We start from the raw sequence: 18,170 nt of genomic DNA on the forward strand, positions 1-18,170 counted from the left end.
TCATTCTCTTGTTCTCTCTTGTATCTCCACTGTCTCGCCTGAGACATAAACAAATTCAAGTTGTTGTCACACAGACAACGACAACTGAATCATTAATGATACGAGCTGATGTTGCCAGTGGAAGACAACATAATTCAAAGAGTCTTAATGTTGGAAGATAGCGCTACCTTTATCCAGAGGCGCCGCATCCCATTAGGCATACCAGGCAACTGCCTGGGGCCCCGCAATTGTTTGGGGTCCCGGGCCACTATTAGGGGGCCCCCTAGAGGCAAAAAAAATAAATAAAAAATTCGCTCCATACCCTCCCCCCCCCACCCCCCCCACCGTCAACAATCGTTCCACACCCCCCCGTCAACAATCGCTCCAGCCCCCCCCCCCCCCCCCCCCCGTCAACAATCCTCTGCCTAGGGCCCCCACACTACCTAGAATCGCCCCTGCCTTTACCAAAACCATGAATCTCATTGATATGTTCCCCAGAGACTCTAAAACTCGGTGTCTCGCCGTCTTTGTTTCAAATTAGTTTTCCTCTCTCTCTCTCTCTCTCTCTCTCTCTCTCTCTCTCTCTCTCTCTCTCTCTCTCTCTCTCTCTCTCTCTCGCTCTCTCTCTCTCTCTCTCTCTCTCTCTCTCTTTCTCTCCCGCTCTCTTTCTTTCTCTTTTTTTACTTGTCCCAATAAAAGTTGAAAAATGCCTTTGTAGTTTCCACTAGTGAATAAGTTCACACATAAGGTTGGTTCTTCATATGGCAAAATACACCTCTACTTAGCTACGCACGCACATGCACAGGTAATCACACACGCACACACACATTAATCTTTGGAAAGTATTTGAAAGTGTTCCCTCACGTGAACATGTTGAACTGAGGGAACAGAGCTGAACTGTAAATCTGTAGCCTACTGTAACTCTGCAAGCGGCTAACATAAAGGAAAGGCTAATATAATCAAATCGTCATGTGATTCATGACTTAATCGTATCACCTATGATTCATGATTTCATTGTATCTTGACATGTTTTTCATGATTTGATCATCGTGTTACATGTGATTCATGATTTGATCTTATCTTCACGTGTGTTTTATGGTCTCGGCAGAGTGGTGTGGCGGTTAGCATCGGCAGCTAATGATCAGGGTGAAGGTCAAAGTTCAGGATGCTTTGGAGCCGCGGCAGAGGGGTCGATGGGGTCAGGCGAGCAGAGGAAGAACCTCCTGGTAGACCTTCTGATGGGGGGGGGAAACATTCCACAAAGAAAACCACTTCCCCTGGACGCCTTGTAAAAGCACACACACACATGCAGACACATACACACATGCACACACACACACGCACATGCAGACACCCACACACACACACACACAGTCACACACCCACTGACAAAAACACACACACACATGCACACACACACACACACACACACACACACACACACACACACACACACACACACACACACACACACACACACACACACACACACACACACACACACACACACACACACACACACACACACACACACACACACACACACACATATATATATGAAATCAGAGACCAATATAATACAATACAATGGTCTAAGTAAGGAAGGAAGGGTAATTGCAACAACTTCATCAATATTGATGTTATATATTGATAGTAAGATCGTATTGGTATAAAAGAGTCAGACTTCTGATGTACCACACATCAGCTGGAAGTTTGAATAACCATGATGAGGATTAGGCTCTTATATTGAGCCTCACCCTTTTATCTTGCTCAACAGGTTTCTTGACTGGGTTAATCTACATAATTAAACATCCTGAAATATAAATGACTGATTAAGAATAAACAAACAGCGTGTTCATTTTATATTCGAGAAACATCTTTTTTATCCAGCCAAAGCATAACGTCACGGGGATATTAACCAATACGCTATGCGAGAGGGCGGGATTCATACTGTCACAGACACGCGTACTGGGAAGCAGGAAGTAAATACATAAGATTTGAGAGGGGCCAGTGGAACAAGCTGTAAGTAGACCTGCATGAAGACATTTGAGCGAAATAAACTGCGAAAAGCGGCAAGTTATACGGTTATGTGTATACAAGCAAATCTATTCAAAGTGTTTTGAATTGTGTTCGTGTTTCTGCGTTATATAGACCAGCAAGTATTGTTATCTGTTTTCTGTAACGATATGCTGTATAGTTTAACTGCTCTGCATTCATTGTGACATACAATTACTTTGATAGTTTTGTTGTTTTATGCTGTGATATTAAAGGATACAAATAACGTATTTTGCATTGTTATGATGATGAAATGAATCGTACAGATAAAAAACCACAACACAGCCAAACATTCTCGAAACAAATAGTGTAACCTCAAAACAAAAGTAAAACTGAGATAGACTTTTGCTCAAGATAAAATGTTGTCTAATGTTTTCGGGAAACACTGGTAGGTCCTGTAATGTTTAAATGTACTTAAAATGATTTAAAACTCGGACTTGATACCTGGTAGCAAGACTGGTGTGTACACTTAAACAAATACAAAGGGAGGTTACAGGAACTGCCACATCACTTGTTTTCCAGTTGACTAACTAATGCAAAAAATTTAGCCTTCCATTCTTGGTGTTCTCGAATGGCTTGTATGTGATTATTAGATAAGGAGTCTTTCAGGTTATGCAGAGTTGAATGTTGAAAGTGAGAAACACTGCATTCTAATGTAAATTACTACAGGTTTGACGTTTCATGAAAAATCATTTTGGAGAATCAAGTTGAGCTGGTGTAGTCAGTTTGTAAAAATGTAAGCTTTCGTAAATCCCAATATCACCAGTGTAATGGGTTGGTTGTAAATGTCACTGCCAGAGGTAAACTTCGATTGCATAGAATTCACCAGTGGCCCCGTCTGTCAGTCGCAGATAACCCTGGCATATGCTGATGGAAAACATAGTTTATTTTGGGTTTTAGTAGGCGATTTTGGCAATAGAAGAAAGGAAAACAGAAAATGTTTCTGTCCAATAAAGCTAGATAACACAAGTAATTGTTTGTGTGTGTGTGTGTGTGACAGGCACCATGCTGCCAGGCTACAGCCCTGTCACTCAGGCCTTCCTGGGCACTCTGTTCACCTGGGCCCTGACGGCTGCTGGCGCCGCCCTCGTCTTCATCTTCTCCAGCAGACAGGTACAACACACCATCATCATATTATTATATTATTGCAATTCTATAGACAACGTTGCATCATTACAGTGGCCATATGATGGATGCTTTTTTTTTTTTTCATCTAAAGCATCTTACAGTCAGTATCAGAAAGTGCTCTCACATAAAATGACTTAACAGTGGTGGAGAAATTACTGATGAAAGTCTGTCAAGTTTAGTCCAATTGAATGCACCACATTTTTTCTGTATTGAATCTTGCCTTGCTTTTCCTTTTGTATTTTAATTCTTCACTGATAAATGGCCTTTCCTTGAGGCTACTATTCTTTTTGGCCATTGTGGCACCCATTCCTGGAAGCAGGGACTCGTCTTTCTGGGCTCCTGCTCAAGGTGTTGACTGTAACTGTGGGGGCTCTACAACACGTTTTACTTGACTATTGTTTGTCCTTGAGTCTTTTATTCCATTTCGATGCAAAAAATATCCGTATTGCAAGTTAAAAGTAAAGTTTGTCTCAGGACATACTATTTACTTTCTTCAACATATCTTTGAACTTATTTGGGTGTTCTGAGTACACTTGGGAGCATATCACTCATGTTTGGTGTTTCAGGCCTATTGCAGACCTGCAACGTTGAAGACAACTTCTCTCATGGTTTGATTCTCGTTCTTCCTATCTTCCTTTCTCTAATTAACTGTACCCTTTGCTTGTCTTTCAGAAACGCATTTTGGATGGCAGTTTAGGCTTCGCAGCTGGGGTGAGACACACACACACACGCGCACGCACGCAAATGCACAAACACACACAAGCACACACACAAAAGCTAGTAGCGGATTAAGGAGAAACGTGTTCTATGTGTCCGGTTGTGTATTCTGATGCCCGACATATCGGTGCATAGTGGAAAGTACAGGCCGGTGTTCAGTTTCCTGAATCTCTGGTGGTATCCTATCAATCTCCAGCTTCCCGGTGATTGGTTAGAAGCAGGGAATCAACTGCCAGCCCTGCTGGTTGAGCGCTTGTTGTTTTGTGACTCAGAGAATCGGTGAATCCGGAGCCGTGACTGCTCTGTGTCCCTTTCCTTCCACTGTCATTTTGTTGGGAGATTGGAACGACTCAATCCCAGCAGGATGTTAAACTCTAATCTCCGAACTGTGCGCCCCGTCATACTGTGAACAAGCATTTCCTGATCACCTCCTCCTTGTGTCAATCAAGCCTTGTGTTGTCTCTGGCCCCTCCCGTCTTCTCTTTGGGAGTTAAAGGCTTCTTTGGTGTTGATAGTAGTGATCTTTCCACTTCTGTGATGTTTATACAATTCTGTAGTAGAATCGTTGGAAATAATACATTTATTTAAAATACTTTTTATTTTATAGGGTTTTTCCTTCAGTTCTATTCAGTAATCATGTTGTATTTGACTATGTTTGATGATCGAAAATCCTTTCCCTTCTGTTTGGAAACCGTGGAATCTTGGAATTGTGCTTAGCCTTGAATAGCAACTCCGGTGTGCTGGCATACTCAGGGGATCAACAAGCCTCAGCATCAATCCGCTCTCGGTCCCCTACTGCTGCCGCGTTAATCCGTGTTATGGTATTATATGTAAATACCAGGATGAACAGGAGACAGATAACCCAAATGTTTATGCAGGACTGGGCTTTCATAAACAGTACTCAACATGTGTCCATATGCGGCAGCCTTGCAGGCTCGGCTCGGTCCGGTGGAGTTAGGCAGCGATACTAGGCATTTTGTATTTTCTAGGTGTGGTTGATGAGTCCCACCAGGCGAAGCTCCTCCTCGTCCAGGATACCTTCTGCGAACGCTTTCTCCGAATTCAGGGCTTCTCGTGTTGAAATAATCGTGCATGTGCTCATCTGTTCCCACTGACGCAAAAACAGTCCTTGGGTTTATTCAGTATTCTACAATGCACACTGTATATTCAGGTCGATGCATACATTGTGAAGGGGCAGGTGAAGCTATTTTAGTATGCTGTAGAAGTTTTGCGTGTGTTTGTGTGTGTGCGCGCGCGCACACACACACACACACACACACACACACACACACACACACACTCTGTGCTCTTGTATCTCTCAACCATTTTTCTTTTTTTTTTTATTACAATTTTACTTTCACTGTCTCATCCATCATCAGTTTCTCCCAATCCCCTGACTCAATTTCCAGGCAAGGGGTCCGAGCACCCACCACCCATGGCGGCTGCTCTTTTTAATTCAAATCTTGCGCAGAGCAAATATGTAGCGTTCATTTTCATGGTGTGGTTGATGAGTCCCATCAGGCGATGCTCCCCGTCCAGGACACCTTGTGCGATCCAAAACGCAATTCCAGGCCTTCTTGTGTTGAAATAGTCTTATACATGTGCCAATACAAAACTAGAACAAAACAATACAATTCCAAATAACACCCCATCCCCAAAGAACACAACCAAACCCTGTCTGCTGGCAACTACCAGCTCATGTCTCAGTGTGGAAGGGGGCCGGAGTGGACCTGTCGCTGCCGCTTGATCTTTAACAGAGCGAACCCCGTCAACATTTTCTTTAAGTATTGGGATTGGTCACACACTGCAGTGTGTGACTGCACTGTGTGTGTCCGTGTGTCCGTCCATCTAAGCATGTGTACACGGCTAGCGGGAAGATAGCTTTGATATGTGGCTTTGGTCCCTATTCTGTTGCCTTTTAGCCTGTGCAATGCATGCATGTTACTGCGTACATCTGCATCATTAATTAACCCATAATTAATTAACTGTTAACTGATGGTATAGTCCAGGAAGTGTGGAAACCCCAACGATAACATGTCCACACTAATGTTGGTTGCACACTGCCCTACCACCAACACCGATCTTTAGAACGTTAGCCAAAGATGGCCGACACTGATTGGGACATGTTCACTACCTGAACCTTCATCTGACATCGATTGGACTTGTTTACCATCAAGACCATCACAACACCTGGTCCGAAAGCCAATGGGCACGCTGGTGTTGCTTGCCGTTTGCTGGAGCAGTGTCCAAGAGTCTTAAAAGGCCTCCCAGGATTAAGTGTCTCCAGTTTTGAGTGACAACCTGAAACCTTTTTGACATGTTGAAGTTTTGTTTCTCACTTTTACTTCTCCAATTTCTAGGCTCCATTTTCTTTCTGCACTTATTTCCCTTGAGACTCCTGTTTATCTTTTCACACTTTATCGGGATGCCATAGTGTCATCTTTTCCAAATAGATTTTTGCCTTGTGCTCCAAAGCACTTTGTAACTAGTGTTGAACAGCTGCAGGGTTATTGCGAATTAGAAGAGATCGAGGTGGAATCAACACCCAACCTCTAGCTTTCATTATTTTGTGGAAGGCAATCAGAAGGCTTTTAGTGGGTCGTGTAATGGAGTGCTGGAGTGGGAGGGAACGGAGGAATACACATGGACAGCAAACCACTACCATGTCTTAGTATTTGCCCAGTAGTCTATGCCGACGTGACCTCAAAATGTCAGTGTTGTTGTTAAGCGTAAAAATCAAATATATATATATATATACATTAAATCCTTCCCTCAAAGCTATGTACAGGTATTACAGTACAGTGTGTGCAATAACAACATCACATGTTTAGTAACGTCAAGCCCCTTTGACACATGCAGTTTATCCCAGAAATGTCCCAGAACATTTCCTCAATGCGGTCATGTATGAATGGGCACAGGGATAGATATTCCGGGAAATCTGCTCCGCCAAGTTGCCTGATCAAGAGGCTGTTAGTGAAAGCAGTAACATTGCTGTACGAGGCACGTTAGGATTTACGTTCCTCTGACGTAAGGCACTTTCACGAGGAGCAAGCGAGCCAATCACAAGATTGGTTGATGTCTTATTTGAATTGGCGATCAATACAGCTTCTTTTGATGTAAACTACTGTAGCTAATTTTTTCAAGTTTGGCAAATATGGGAGCTCCTCTCTTATAATGACGGCTGGCATTCCGAAGTGTTTCATTACTGTCATCTGCTGAACTGTCGCTTGGCCCATCTATTTCGGCATTGCTATGAACTTCGAGCAAGGGCGTAGGACGTAAATACTCCAAAACGTATATACCCCATAACGTAATGTGTTTATAGTGGAAATCCCTAGCGTTGCCTGAAAGGTTACCCAAGTAATTTCCCCTCCCCCCCCGGTTTCCTAAAATCTTGTAAAAATAAATGATTTAAACCACAGTGTGCGCTGCTTCGTATGGCTATAGGAAAATGTTCAGTAGTTTATGCAGTGTATCCGTCAAGTGGGTGAACTTTGGATTGAATGGTAAATGGACTGCATTTTATGCAGCACTTTTCTAACCAGTGGTCACTCAAAGTGCTATAAACCCATTCATGCACACATTCACACTGACGGCGGTATCTACCATGCAAGGCGACAGCCAGCTTGTCGGGCGAGCACCTCAACACTCAGATAGGAGGAGCCATGGATCCAACTAGCAACCTGCCGGTTAGCAGCCAATCCGCTCTACCTCCTGAGCCACATGCTGGCTTTTGTTAAGATTGTTAATGATTGCTTTTTTGTGGATATTGAAGCAAGGGAGAGGATGGGCAAGTGCAGGGATGCTTAAGTCAATTCCGTTTTCAAGGGAATCAAAGGACTTAAAAGAGATGGTTAACCTTGGCACCAAAGCCAAGGATGTATTTGATATACTAACCTTGGAGCTGGCATTTCTATACTAAACTAGATTGACCTATCTTAGAGAATTGTATAAAAAAAGAAGAAGATGGACTAAATTATTTAAGCCTGAATGGACGGCAACCACACAACATACTTTTTTTGCGCTAAAATGGCAGCTTGTGCTGTAAAGATATATGCAGTGTTTAATGCACATCTTTGAAGGCTGATGTATCTTGTGTTTTTTTTTATAGGGTAAAGATTCAATATAATATTCCAAGAAAGAAAAGATCCTACAGCAAAACTTTAAATGAAGTTACGATGACTATTCCAATATTTGACATGGAGTAATGCATTTTTATTTCAAATTGATATTATCAAATTTTCCGCAGATTGGTTTCTTGTCAATAACATACATTTAGCAGACCCATTATCACTCTGGGGGACCAATACCCAATTGCATGCTCACTCAAATCAGCCCCTGACAAAAGATTCCACATCATTTAACGGTGACTTTCAATCTAAATTAGTCGTATAGTTTCATAACTTATAACCGACAGGTGCGCACATTTTCTCTTCTCGAGGAAAATTGTGAATGAAATGGACATTTTTAATTCTGTCAATCACACAGACTCTGTTGCTTTTCCTGGCGCCGCTGCCCCCGTAGACCATCGTGGAGTACAAACTAATTGAACCTTTCAGTTAGTTTGCTGAGGAGCAGCTGTGTATGTTTTCCTCTTAATTACCTAATCTCTGCTGCTTCTGAGTTGTTGTGTTGGGATAGACAAGGACTGCTAATATCACTTTGGAAGGATGGCGGACGGGGACTAACAAGTGAAGCTGAGAACAATGAAAGCACGCAGTCCGATCAACGTTGCAGTGACTAAAAGGACATGTTGGCACTAGAAGGAAGGAAAACAAAGGATTTTCTCTTTTTCCCTCCCACCAATAATGTGTGTGTGTGTGTGTGTGTGTGTGTGTGTGTGTGTGTGTGTGTGTGTGTGTGTGTGTGTGTGTGTGTGTGTGTGTGTGTGTGTGTGTGTGTGTGTGTGTGTGTGTGTGTGTGTGTGTGTGTGTGTGTTCTATCGATACTCCTCCGACTTCCCGAATTCCTAAACAGTCCAGTCAACTATTGGCTGCATGTATACAATCGGAAAAGGTTGAAAATACATCACTCCATGGTGCAGAAGAGAGAGAGTGGATTCAGCGGATATTGTCACATTGAGTGAAGAGCAGGGAACCAGTTGGTTCTGGTTGGAAGGAAAGCAATTGGAGAGGAAATAAGAATACAATTAGCTCTTGGCTAGACAGGCCGACGATGGAAAGGTCAGCAGTTGAGATGACGAGAGCAGAATGGATGGATGCTGGGGAACTTAAGTCTAGTGTGTGAGACACTATATCTGGAGGGCACTTGAGGGGACTGGCCCCTACCTGTAGACCTCCTGGCCCCTACCTGTAGACCTCCTGACTCCCTGGTTCCTTATCTGTAGGCTTCGTGCAGGCCTACTGGCCCCTACCTGCAGGCCTCCTGCCCCCTACCTGGCCCCCTACCTGTAGGCTTCCTGGCCCCCTACCTGTATGCCTCCTGGCCCCCTACTTGTTGCCTACCTATTGGCCTCCTGGCTCCCTATCTGAAGGCCTCCTGTAGGCATCCCGGCCCCCTACCTGGCCCCCTACCTGCACGCCTCCTGGTCCCCTACCAGTAGGCCTCCTGGCCCCTGATGCTCTTTCGATTAAAGAATTTGACTAGATGGTGGATAAGTAAAAGTAGTTCATAGCAGAGGTAGAGGAGCCATCTCAATGGAGATGAGGGATCGGATGTAATAGTAGTTTCTCAGACTGTAAACATCCATGAACACAGAACGTTGTTGCATTGGCTACAACAGCCCTTAGCATTAGCCTGAGCTGCCTCACGGAGCAACCCATTGATTTCCCCCCCCCCCCCCCCCCCCCCTGCAGATCCCATCCTATGTGCTACATCTGTTACCAACAATATCTCATACAATGGTTATCTGGTATGGCGGCGCCAAAAGGCTTCCCTTCCCAATTGGCCTGATGGACGCACACAAGATGGGGAGATCTCGTTGGGTTCTGCTCAATTGGTTCCCACTGCCCCAGCCGTGTCTCTTCATATCCTTCCTGGGCCGATATCTCTGTCAACCACGGTGTAAGCTGGCTAAAGTACCTCGTCTGATACCAATTTCTGATTCTAATACTTTTCTCATTGGTCAGGGCTCACGGTATCAAAAAGATGTGAGCAACAGGGGCGATTTATTCTGGAGCTCAGAGTTTAATTTAGTTTGCAAAAGTTCTTCTGGTTCCCTAAGGTTTTTTATTTTTTTATCTTATTTTCCCCAGACCGTAAATGGCTCTCCACACTAGCCCGTACGTTCAGCGTGCCATGGGGGATTTGAACGAGGCAGAAGTGTGGCAAAACAGAATATGGAGATAAATAACCCCCTCAGGCCAATTTTTCCACAGAGTGGGAGACTAGTTAGCAATTCCACCACATGCATTTTTGTTTTGGTCTTAATCTTGACTCAGTGGCAGCTGGGTAGGGATATGTGTTGTTGTACTCCAAGCCATTTTCTTAATTGAGGCTTGTTTAGTTGGCACCTTGGTTGGCCTGTCAGATTGTTTCTACTGGGGCAGGGGTATTATTTTTCCTCAAGTACAATCTCTAGCTTCTTCCTTTTGGTAAACATTTTGGTTAAACTTTTAGTTAAAGTTTTATCTTGATTTTCTTTTCTTTTTTCATATTGGGAGGATATTTTTGACTAGGCAAATGTGAGAAATGATACCCGAATTAAGGAGTTTAAATATCTGAGCTTCTTTAATGCTTTTATTAAATCTAAAGATCAATATAAAAAACGTACAATAAATATTAATATATCTCAAATATCACACAAAGTATGAAACGGGTACTATTGTACACATTTGTATAAAGGCAGACATGGCCTTTACACGCTAGGAAGTAAAGTGTAGCAAGATGTTATTCTGCTGTCATTCTTTTGATGAACAGCATTTTCTGTTTTTTAATCAGAAACAAATAGCACTGCTTCCATCACTACCATTGATGGATTCTCAATGTATTTTATGTTATTTTTCTTCTGGGAAAAGTTGTTCCCTGAACAGCACGGCTAGATTTAATCCAGGAAAACACTGTCCATCCTTTTACTCTCTCACCCAACACTGCTGCAGTTAATTACCTGCTTTCCATGTTCCCACTCAATTTAAAATCTGCTGTGCGCAGGCATTTATTTTGTGAAGACTCGTTAGGTCATTTTCAACTTTACTCCCAATGCAACCTTACCCTCCTCTGCTTTGCGTAGAGGAGCATTTCCTTAAGGGTAAGGTCCTGTTACTGGACCATGTCTGTCAGAATTATGGCTTAGGCTAAAGTGTCGCAAAATCTCAAACTAATTTCCTTTCTTAGGTTGAAGGATGCCAATCAACAGAGATAGCCCAGAGACCAATTCAAAAATACATGCATATATTGGTTGAAACTACACCTTCTCAATAGCTTTTGAGAGGTGACCTGGTAGAATGAAACCACACTCTGCCAATAGTCGCCAATTTCAAGTAAGGAAAGAGTGAGAATTCCATAATGCCTTTGAGGTTAACTTGGTGAGAGCAGTTGCTGAGCAAGAGGCTGAGGGGCTTGTCAGCTCGGATGAAAGATGGAAATAATGTAAAAGGCAATATAAAGGATTCAGTGACTATATACGAAAAAAAACGAGAAAAAGAGGAAAGAGGAATAACATGTAAGAAAGTGAGAAGTGAGAGGCAAGAGAGATCTTGTTTCACTTCACGCTGTGTCTGTCTGCTATAGTCATCATGCTTTTGTCCGTACGAATATAGAATATTCTCTCTAACTATGTTGCATTTGTAAATAGTAATCTTCATGTGAGCATATTGGTTATATTTATCCGTGATCGTGAGAGTATCTTGATCAGTAGACTGGCGGTTTACCATTTTCAACCTAAGATTGAGTTGATTAGGCTTTTGATCAAGAAAGGAGTCAGTGATTTTGATCGTTGCCCATTTTCTGAATAATTTATATATCCATGGTCCATTTGGCATCTTTCTGCACTCTAAGCTGCCTTTGAAGGAGGGTCACTTCTTTTGTGCTCCTTTTCTCCTCTTCCCTCATAAACAAATTGGACGAGAAAAGGGTGAAGCCATGGCTTTGAGCTTCTGCTTTGTCCTTTAAGCTTCTATTCTTGAGTCAATACATTCAATTCATTTTTTGGTTAGGATTGTTTGTGTAGAAACTGTTTAACAGTTCAAGCAGACAAACAAACATACAATCAATATGAATGTCCGAGACTATTATTCTAGGAACCGTATGGCGAACCCTGGCAACCCATTTCTCAGGGTGATACATTTTAGAAGCATTGACAAACTCTAGGTTCCATCCATACTTACTTATAAATAGCCAGAAAAGTTATTGAATTAGTCTATCTACTATCCGACACAAATTATTGGAACATCATCAATCATGTGCTTATGATCAATCGGTCTGACGTAGAACAATCATTTGACAGGGATTTTTTGCATTTAACTTGCAATCTTCTGGTGGAGAACTTCATGTGTATTTCAAGTTCACCAAAATGTGTTGAAAAAATGACCAATGTTTTATGGATGACATAATGCAGGGGCCAGCACAACAAATTCTAAAGATTTTGGGTTTTGTTTAAATCTTTGCTCCAGATCCATTGAGCACTCTGTCCGTGTGAAGTCTGAGACAGTGCCTGGGCTATAGAAGCTGAGAGAGAGCAGATGCAATATCTTTGATAAAACCCCCCGGCAGCCATCTGATGAAGGAGATCATTTTTTATCAGCCATGTCCCCGCGAACATTGTCAGTCATCCCGGCTGCCACTGTTTCTGCCACAAATCATTGCGGATGGTTGTGCAGCTGCTTCAAAGTGGGAGTATTGGTAATCATCCAGTCGGTGTGTTAATATGAACACTTACCCCTGATTGAACCAACAGGCATGGTTCCTTAACAGAAGTTCAGACACTTTTCAGACAGCGACTGATTGGCAGACAATGCAAGTCATTCACTGCAACTGTGAGACTGCTGATGCTCCAGATGGCATAAGTAGCACACATGGCATCAGGATATTACTTAACACAGAGACCCCCATACGAGTGACGACCCAGTTTGCGCACAAAAACAGGAAATTCCGTTCAATTACCGCTGCAACGTTTTAAGAAAGCGATTTGATTGGCCCGACCATGGAAACGAAAACCTGCGACTGTGCAGTTGGGGACTGCGACTGTGCCCCCCCCCGAGCCAGACTCAATCGGCGACACTGATTAAGCGGAAGTCCGGTTCAATTGGTTCGTCGTTGTTTCAGGAAAGCCTCTTATCGGTGGACCATGGAGATTTATCACACATGATGACTGAGGGTCGATTGCGTGGTTTGTATAGAAACAGCCCCCAGTGGGGTGTTCCTTACTGTACCGGCTGTGATAACTGGGACGAGGTACACGCAGCTCTATGCTGTTGTGGTGGGCGTACTGGGGTTTCATTAGGAGTTATTAGGAAATAACATTTGAAAATGGGTTATCAATGGGCCAACAGTATGAGCTGGTGGGGTTGTGTGGGAGACATTTTCTCTGCTTTTCTTATATCGGAAGAAGCCAGTGGATTAAGAGGGTGCCACTATAGGAGAGTGAAATTAAATTGTTATTAAATGTCTGCAGACATTATTTTGAGCTCTGTATTAAAATAAATGGGTTCAGGGACCCTCTAACCTTTTAGCGGTTATTAATCGCTGATCTAAAAGGTGGTTTTATTTCTTTAAGGCACAGACTTGAGTGGCATCTAACAGAAAAAAAGGTTTCCAGAAATCATATATGTTCTCAACAATGTGTCATTTGTTGGAATAGCCAAATACACAAATCTTTGTTTCCGTCACTGTAGAATGCGCCCTTCATATCTAACTAGGGAGCGAGTCCTCTTCCGAGCAGCCCCCTCATGCTGCTCTGCCATGTTGCTCTGCTATGCTGCTCTGCCATGTTGCTCTGCCATGCTGCTCTGCCATGGTGCTCTGCCATGGTGCTCTGCCATGGTGCTCTGCCATGCTGCTCTGCCATGGTGCTCTGCCATGTTGCTCTGCCATGCTGCTCTGCCATGCTGCTCTGCCATGATCTACCGCCATCTTCCACTGCCGTATTTCTACAGCAGCACAAAACAGTTAATCTGCTCTAGAGAGGACACATTTTACAATTTGAAGCATAAACGCTATCTCACTTTCAAGATTATCTACAGTTTTACAGACTCCATGACTGTACACAATTTATGAATATATCAAGGAACCTCGTCACTTGACACATTAGACGATAGTGGGCTTCCATAATATTGGAAGCCCACTACTGGCACTTTAATCTTACAGGCCATCGTAGCTTCTCCTGCTTTGTTTGAAAGGGAGAGGTGAGGGGGGAATCCACTTAGTTGTACACTCAGCAACTTGGAGCGAGATGTAAAATAAAAATGGTTATGGCATTTATAGCGAGCGATGCATTGCTGTCAAAAGACGAGGAGACGGTGCACTTAAAATAGTTCTGAAGAGCAGTACGTTCTTGTCTCGCGTCTCATCTAGACGGAGCTAGACATTTTCAATTTTCCGCGCACGACTTGACTTCACTCATTTGACGGTATCTTAAACAGCATCAGACTTTTAATAAGACTTTGACACACGCCATCTGGTTGATTTAGCTCCGACTGCATTAGCCCATGACATGGAACAAACAGCCAACAAGTGTCCGAGGCAGATTTTGCAAATATGCTGTGACAGGAGTAGTGCACATCTTAATCTGAGTGTATGTGTGGAAGGCCCTCTGGACCGCACAACACACCGACATTTGGGTCATCCCTCATCAGAGGCATAGCGGAAGATGCAGAAGGGCTTGTTGGAGACATGACATAATGTTCTAATAGGGAGGTTGGTGTAAATAGACGGCTGCCTCTGAGTGATACTTTGCACACTGGTAAACAATTGTGAGCTAGAAGATTGCTCACGTAGCACTTGGATATTTTCGGAGATACTTCGATTTTTTGATGTATATCCTTTGATTGTTGTCGACCTTCAGTGAGAGTCTCTGTCAAGTGGGGGCAGGATTAGTTATCAGTAGGTCTGATACTATGAGAACCGTCTAGCTGATTGATGGCATCCTGCTGGTCTCCACGTCAGCCCTCTGGAGAGAAGGAGCCAGCCCGGCAGCATGCCCTTCTCAGGGAGCAGTTTTGACGGGGCTATTGATTCAACCTAAAGGGATACTATTTATTTTAAAGACAGAAAACACACAGTCAATGCAGAATATTGTCAACATAATTTACTTGTATCACAGTACAACAAATCAAAACCAACCAATATGTACTCTGCAAGAATAAACACCGGGCTGATTTGATATCCAAGTTCATATGTAATGTCATTATGCGTTAAAGGCGTAAAGTGTACGTACTCATGAATAACGCAGGACCGAGAGACTGGCAGACGGGGGTGAGAGGCAGAGATTAAAAACGGTACAATGCCTGAAGCAACCAGGGCTCTCAGGGCTTGACACATTTCCATCACCGCTGGAGGCATTATTGTACCGTAGACCGAGTACACTACAGAATCACATCGTTGTTGGTTGAACGTGGGCTTCCGCAAAATACTCTTGGTCCTCTTTGTGTTGGTCCTCTGTTCCAGCAACAACAATCATGGTTGTGCAACAGTGAGGAGTTTCACTTCCCCCGGATATTTGAAACCAATTATTTGGCATTCCGCTATAGTATTTTCACCAACCGCCTCCACCTGGAACGGAATTAGCGCTGTGGTACACAAAGCCCCCAAGAGCACAAGAGCAAAACCACTCATTATGTTCCTTGCGCAGCACATGTCCTGGGTCTCACAGTCGCATCAGATAATAGGCTTTCGTCAGCCAATCGGACGTCCGCTATAGCCATAGGTGAACATAGCTGGTAGCGCATCTCCAGGTGTGGCATCTGTTAGCCTCTGTTTTTCCTGTTTATCGGTGCTCCCTAAAGACCTGTTGTAAAGAGAGAACAAACACATTGTCTCTTAACCCTGTGGACACTTGATAGTAAGGTGGGCAAGTTGGCAATTAGGTTGGAATTAATGCAGATTTTATGAGCTAATGCAGTGTTGGATACCTTTATTGGTGTATCCCTTGGGATATGTGACTTACTCTTTTGAATGCACAGAAACACAGACAAGGATGAACACATACTTACACCTCAAAATATTATCACTACTACTGCTACTGCTACAACAACAATAAAGGCAAAAGTGTAATGGCTGGTCTGGGACTCAAAAGGTTCTGGCCTAACCTCTACCTGCTTCTCAATGACATCATGGGTTCGGAATTCTCCTGAAGTTGCTTTGGATAAGAACCGTAAACGTCCTGACCTATTGTATCTCTTCACTCACCTCCCTAGGTGATGCTGGCTGCTTCCTATTGGTCGTTGCTGGCTCCGGCGATCGGCATGGCAGAGGATTCTGGGAAATACGGTGCCTTCGCCTTCGTGCCTGTGGCCGTGGGTTTCACTCTGGGGGCGGCGTTCGTGTACCTCGCCGACCTCGTCATGCCAATGCTGGTGAGGACGACGCTCGTGACATACGACACACCTGTATAATGTGATGGAGGCTGATCTTGGATCAGATTCTCATTAGGTTACCGAGAACAATACGATTCTTCTCTATTATTTGTAACTGTGCCAAGAGCTGACTTTACTGGGGGTTCACGACACGTCGAAAAATGTGAGACACATCCAATATGTTGAAAGAGAACTTGATATATTTAAGTGAGGCCAATGCAAAATAAATAAGGAATCAAGACAGTGGTGCATTTCATTTTCAGAGTTAATTTAAAAATGAATCCATCTTTCTGTCCAAAAAAATACATTCATATATTTAACTAAAATAAAGCAAATCCTATAAGAATAGGATGTCTGGAATTTCCATATGGTGGCACACAGGAACTCATTCCCTGATTTGTGGATACTTTGAGGCAACTCAAATCATCCCAGAGTCTACCTTACCCCCTAACCATAACCATAACCAGAACCAGAACAACGGAAGCCAAACATTTTCATAGACTAATCTAAGACACGCACGCACACACACGTGTTTGTGTGTATATGCCGCCACTTACACACCATGTGGCGTACATAACGATGACTTGATTGCAGAGTGTATAGTGTGGGAAACGGCTGTTGTCTGTAGTGTTCTGTCCCAGACAGAACTCTACAGAACACGCAGGAAACGGCTGCTTACCAGGGGCACTTTGACTCATCGCTGCTTTGCATATGCATTCAAATTTAGCAGGAAAGAGTTGCCAAAAGTGTCATACATACATACATACATACATACATACATACATACATACATACATACATACATACATACATACATACATACATACATACATACACACATACATATATATACACTGTTCTCTGTGCACCTACAGTTGCATATATAATTCATTGAGGTTGGTGTGTTATGCCCTATATCTCTCCTGAGTCTCCTTCAGCATGAGCTCAAATATATTTTTGGGGTGCCTTTCCCAAAAGCATTTTTAAATAGGGAGTGAGGAGTTTGGGTTGACCCTATCCGCCTTGATTAGAACAGAAATAATATAAAGAACAGATAAGATTCAAGTCACACAAGATTGCACATTTAATATTTGTTTGGTGTGTCCTCTTGAGATATATTCTTTTTGGTTTGTCTTCTATTGGAGGTTTTTGAAGAATGGCAATCATTCTCTGTTTAGCTTTTTGTTCTATTCTTTTTCTTTCTTGACTTGAGTTGAGATGGCAGCGATGATCCCAAAGGGGTTCGACCTGTTTAATAAAACATAATTCAGGAAAAACTGTCACCAAAAGCTTTCATCTTATTTTGGCCACTTTTTGGCGAAAGTCAAAAGGTTTGGACTAAATTCGTCTTTCTACCACCATTTCATTGAACTTTTAGTCACAGGAACCACATTTGAAATGACTAAAAGGTTCCCTTCAGCCCCTTGTTATCTGCGTTCCCACCACGGTCTAATGAGCCGCGAAAGTCAGGCAAATTAAGGTCCTTTACAGCAGGCACATAACGAATATAGGAGAGAGAAATACTGAGAAATCTGACCAAGAAAATCTGTCATACGTCAAACCATCGGTTACAATGCAAATGTGCGCAGTTACCAATAAGAATAGCTAAGGGGGTACAAAGAAGTATTCAACCCTCAACCCCATCATAGCCTGTGAATACGAGCTCATATTCTGTGATCCAGTGATTCAGTGATAGCGCTGTACTTTCATCAAAACAGCGTATTTAGTGAATTAAATTATTATGGAGTGTGTAGACTAGTGTGTAATTATGTTGCGGATGAGATTGATTATGTCAAGTGGGTGTGCGTTCCTTAATACATC

At 43.0% G+C, this 18,170-nt stretch overlaps 1 protein-coding gene across 3 annotated transcripts in view; it reads left to right on the plus strand.

The window, feature by feature from the left end:
• Positions 1-1,917: 1,917 nt before the first annotated feature.
• The window catches only part of slc39a11 (solute carrier family 39, member 11), a 63,245-nt gene continuing 46,992 nt past the window's right edge, over positions 1,918-18,170 (plus strand). For 2 of the 3 annotated variants that reach the window (XM_030339790.1, XM_030339792.1), the window contains exons 1-4: positions 1,958-2,051; positions 3,035-3,147; positions 3,835-3,873; positions 16,191-16,349. In XM_030339790.1, coding sequence (XP_030195650.1) covers positions 3,040-3,147; positions 3,835-3,873; positions 16,191-16,349 — 306 coding nt within the window. In that variant the 5' untranslated portion in view covers positions 1,958-2,051; positions 3,035-3,039. Of the gene's footprint in view, positions 2,052-3,034; positions 3,148-3,834; positions 3,874-16,190; positions 16,350-18,170 lie in introns of all 3 variants that reach the window. The other variant, XM_030339791.1, reaches the window with a different exon arrangement.

Source organism: Gadus morhua, chromosome 18, assembly GCF_902167405.1.
Source record: "Gadus morhua chromosome 18, gadMor3.0, whole genome shotgun sequence".
NCBI classification, from domain to species: domain Eukaryota; kingdom Metazoa; phylum Chordata; class Actinopteri; order Gadiformes; family Gadidae; genus Gadus; species Gadus morhua.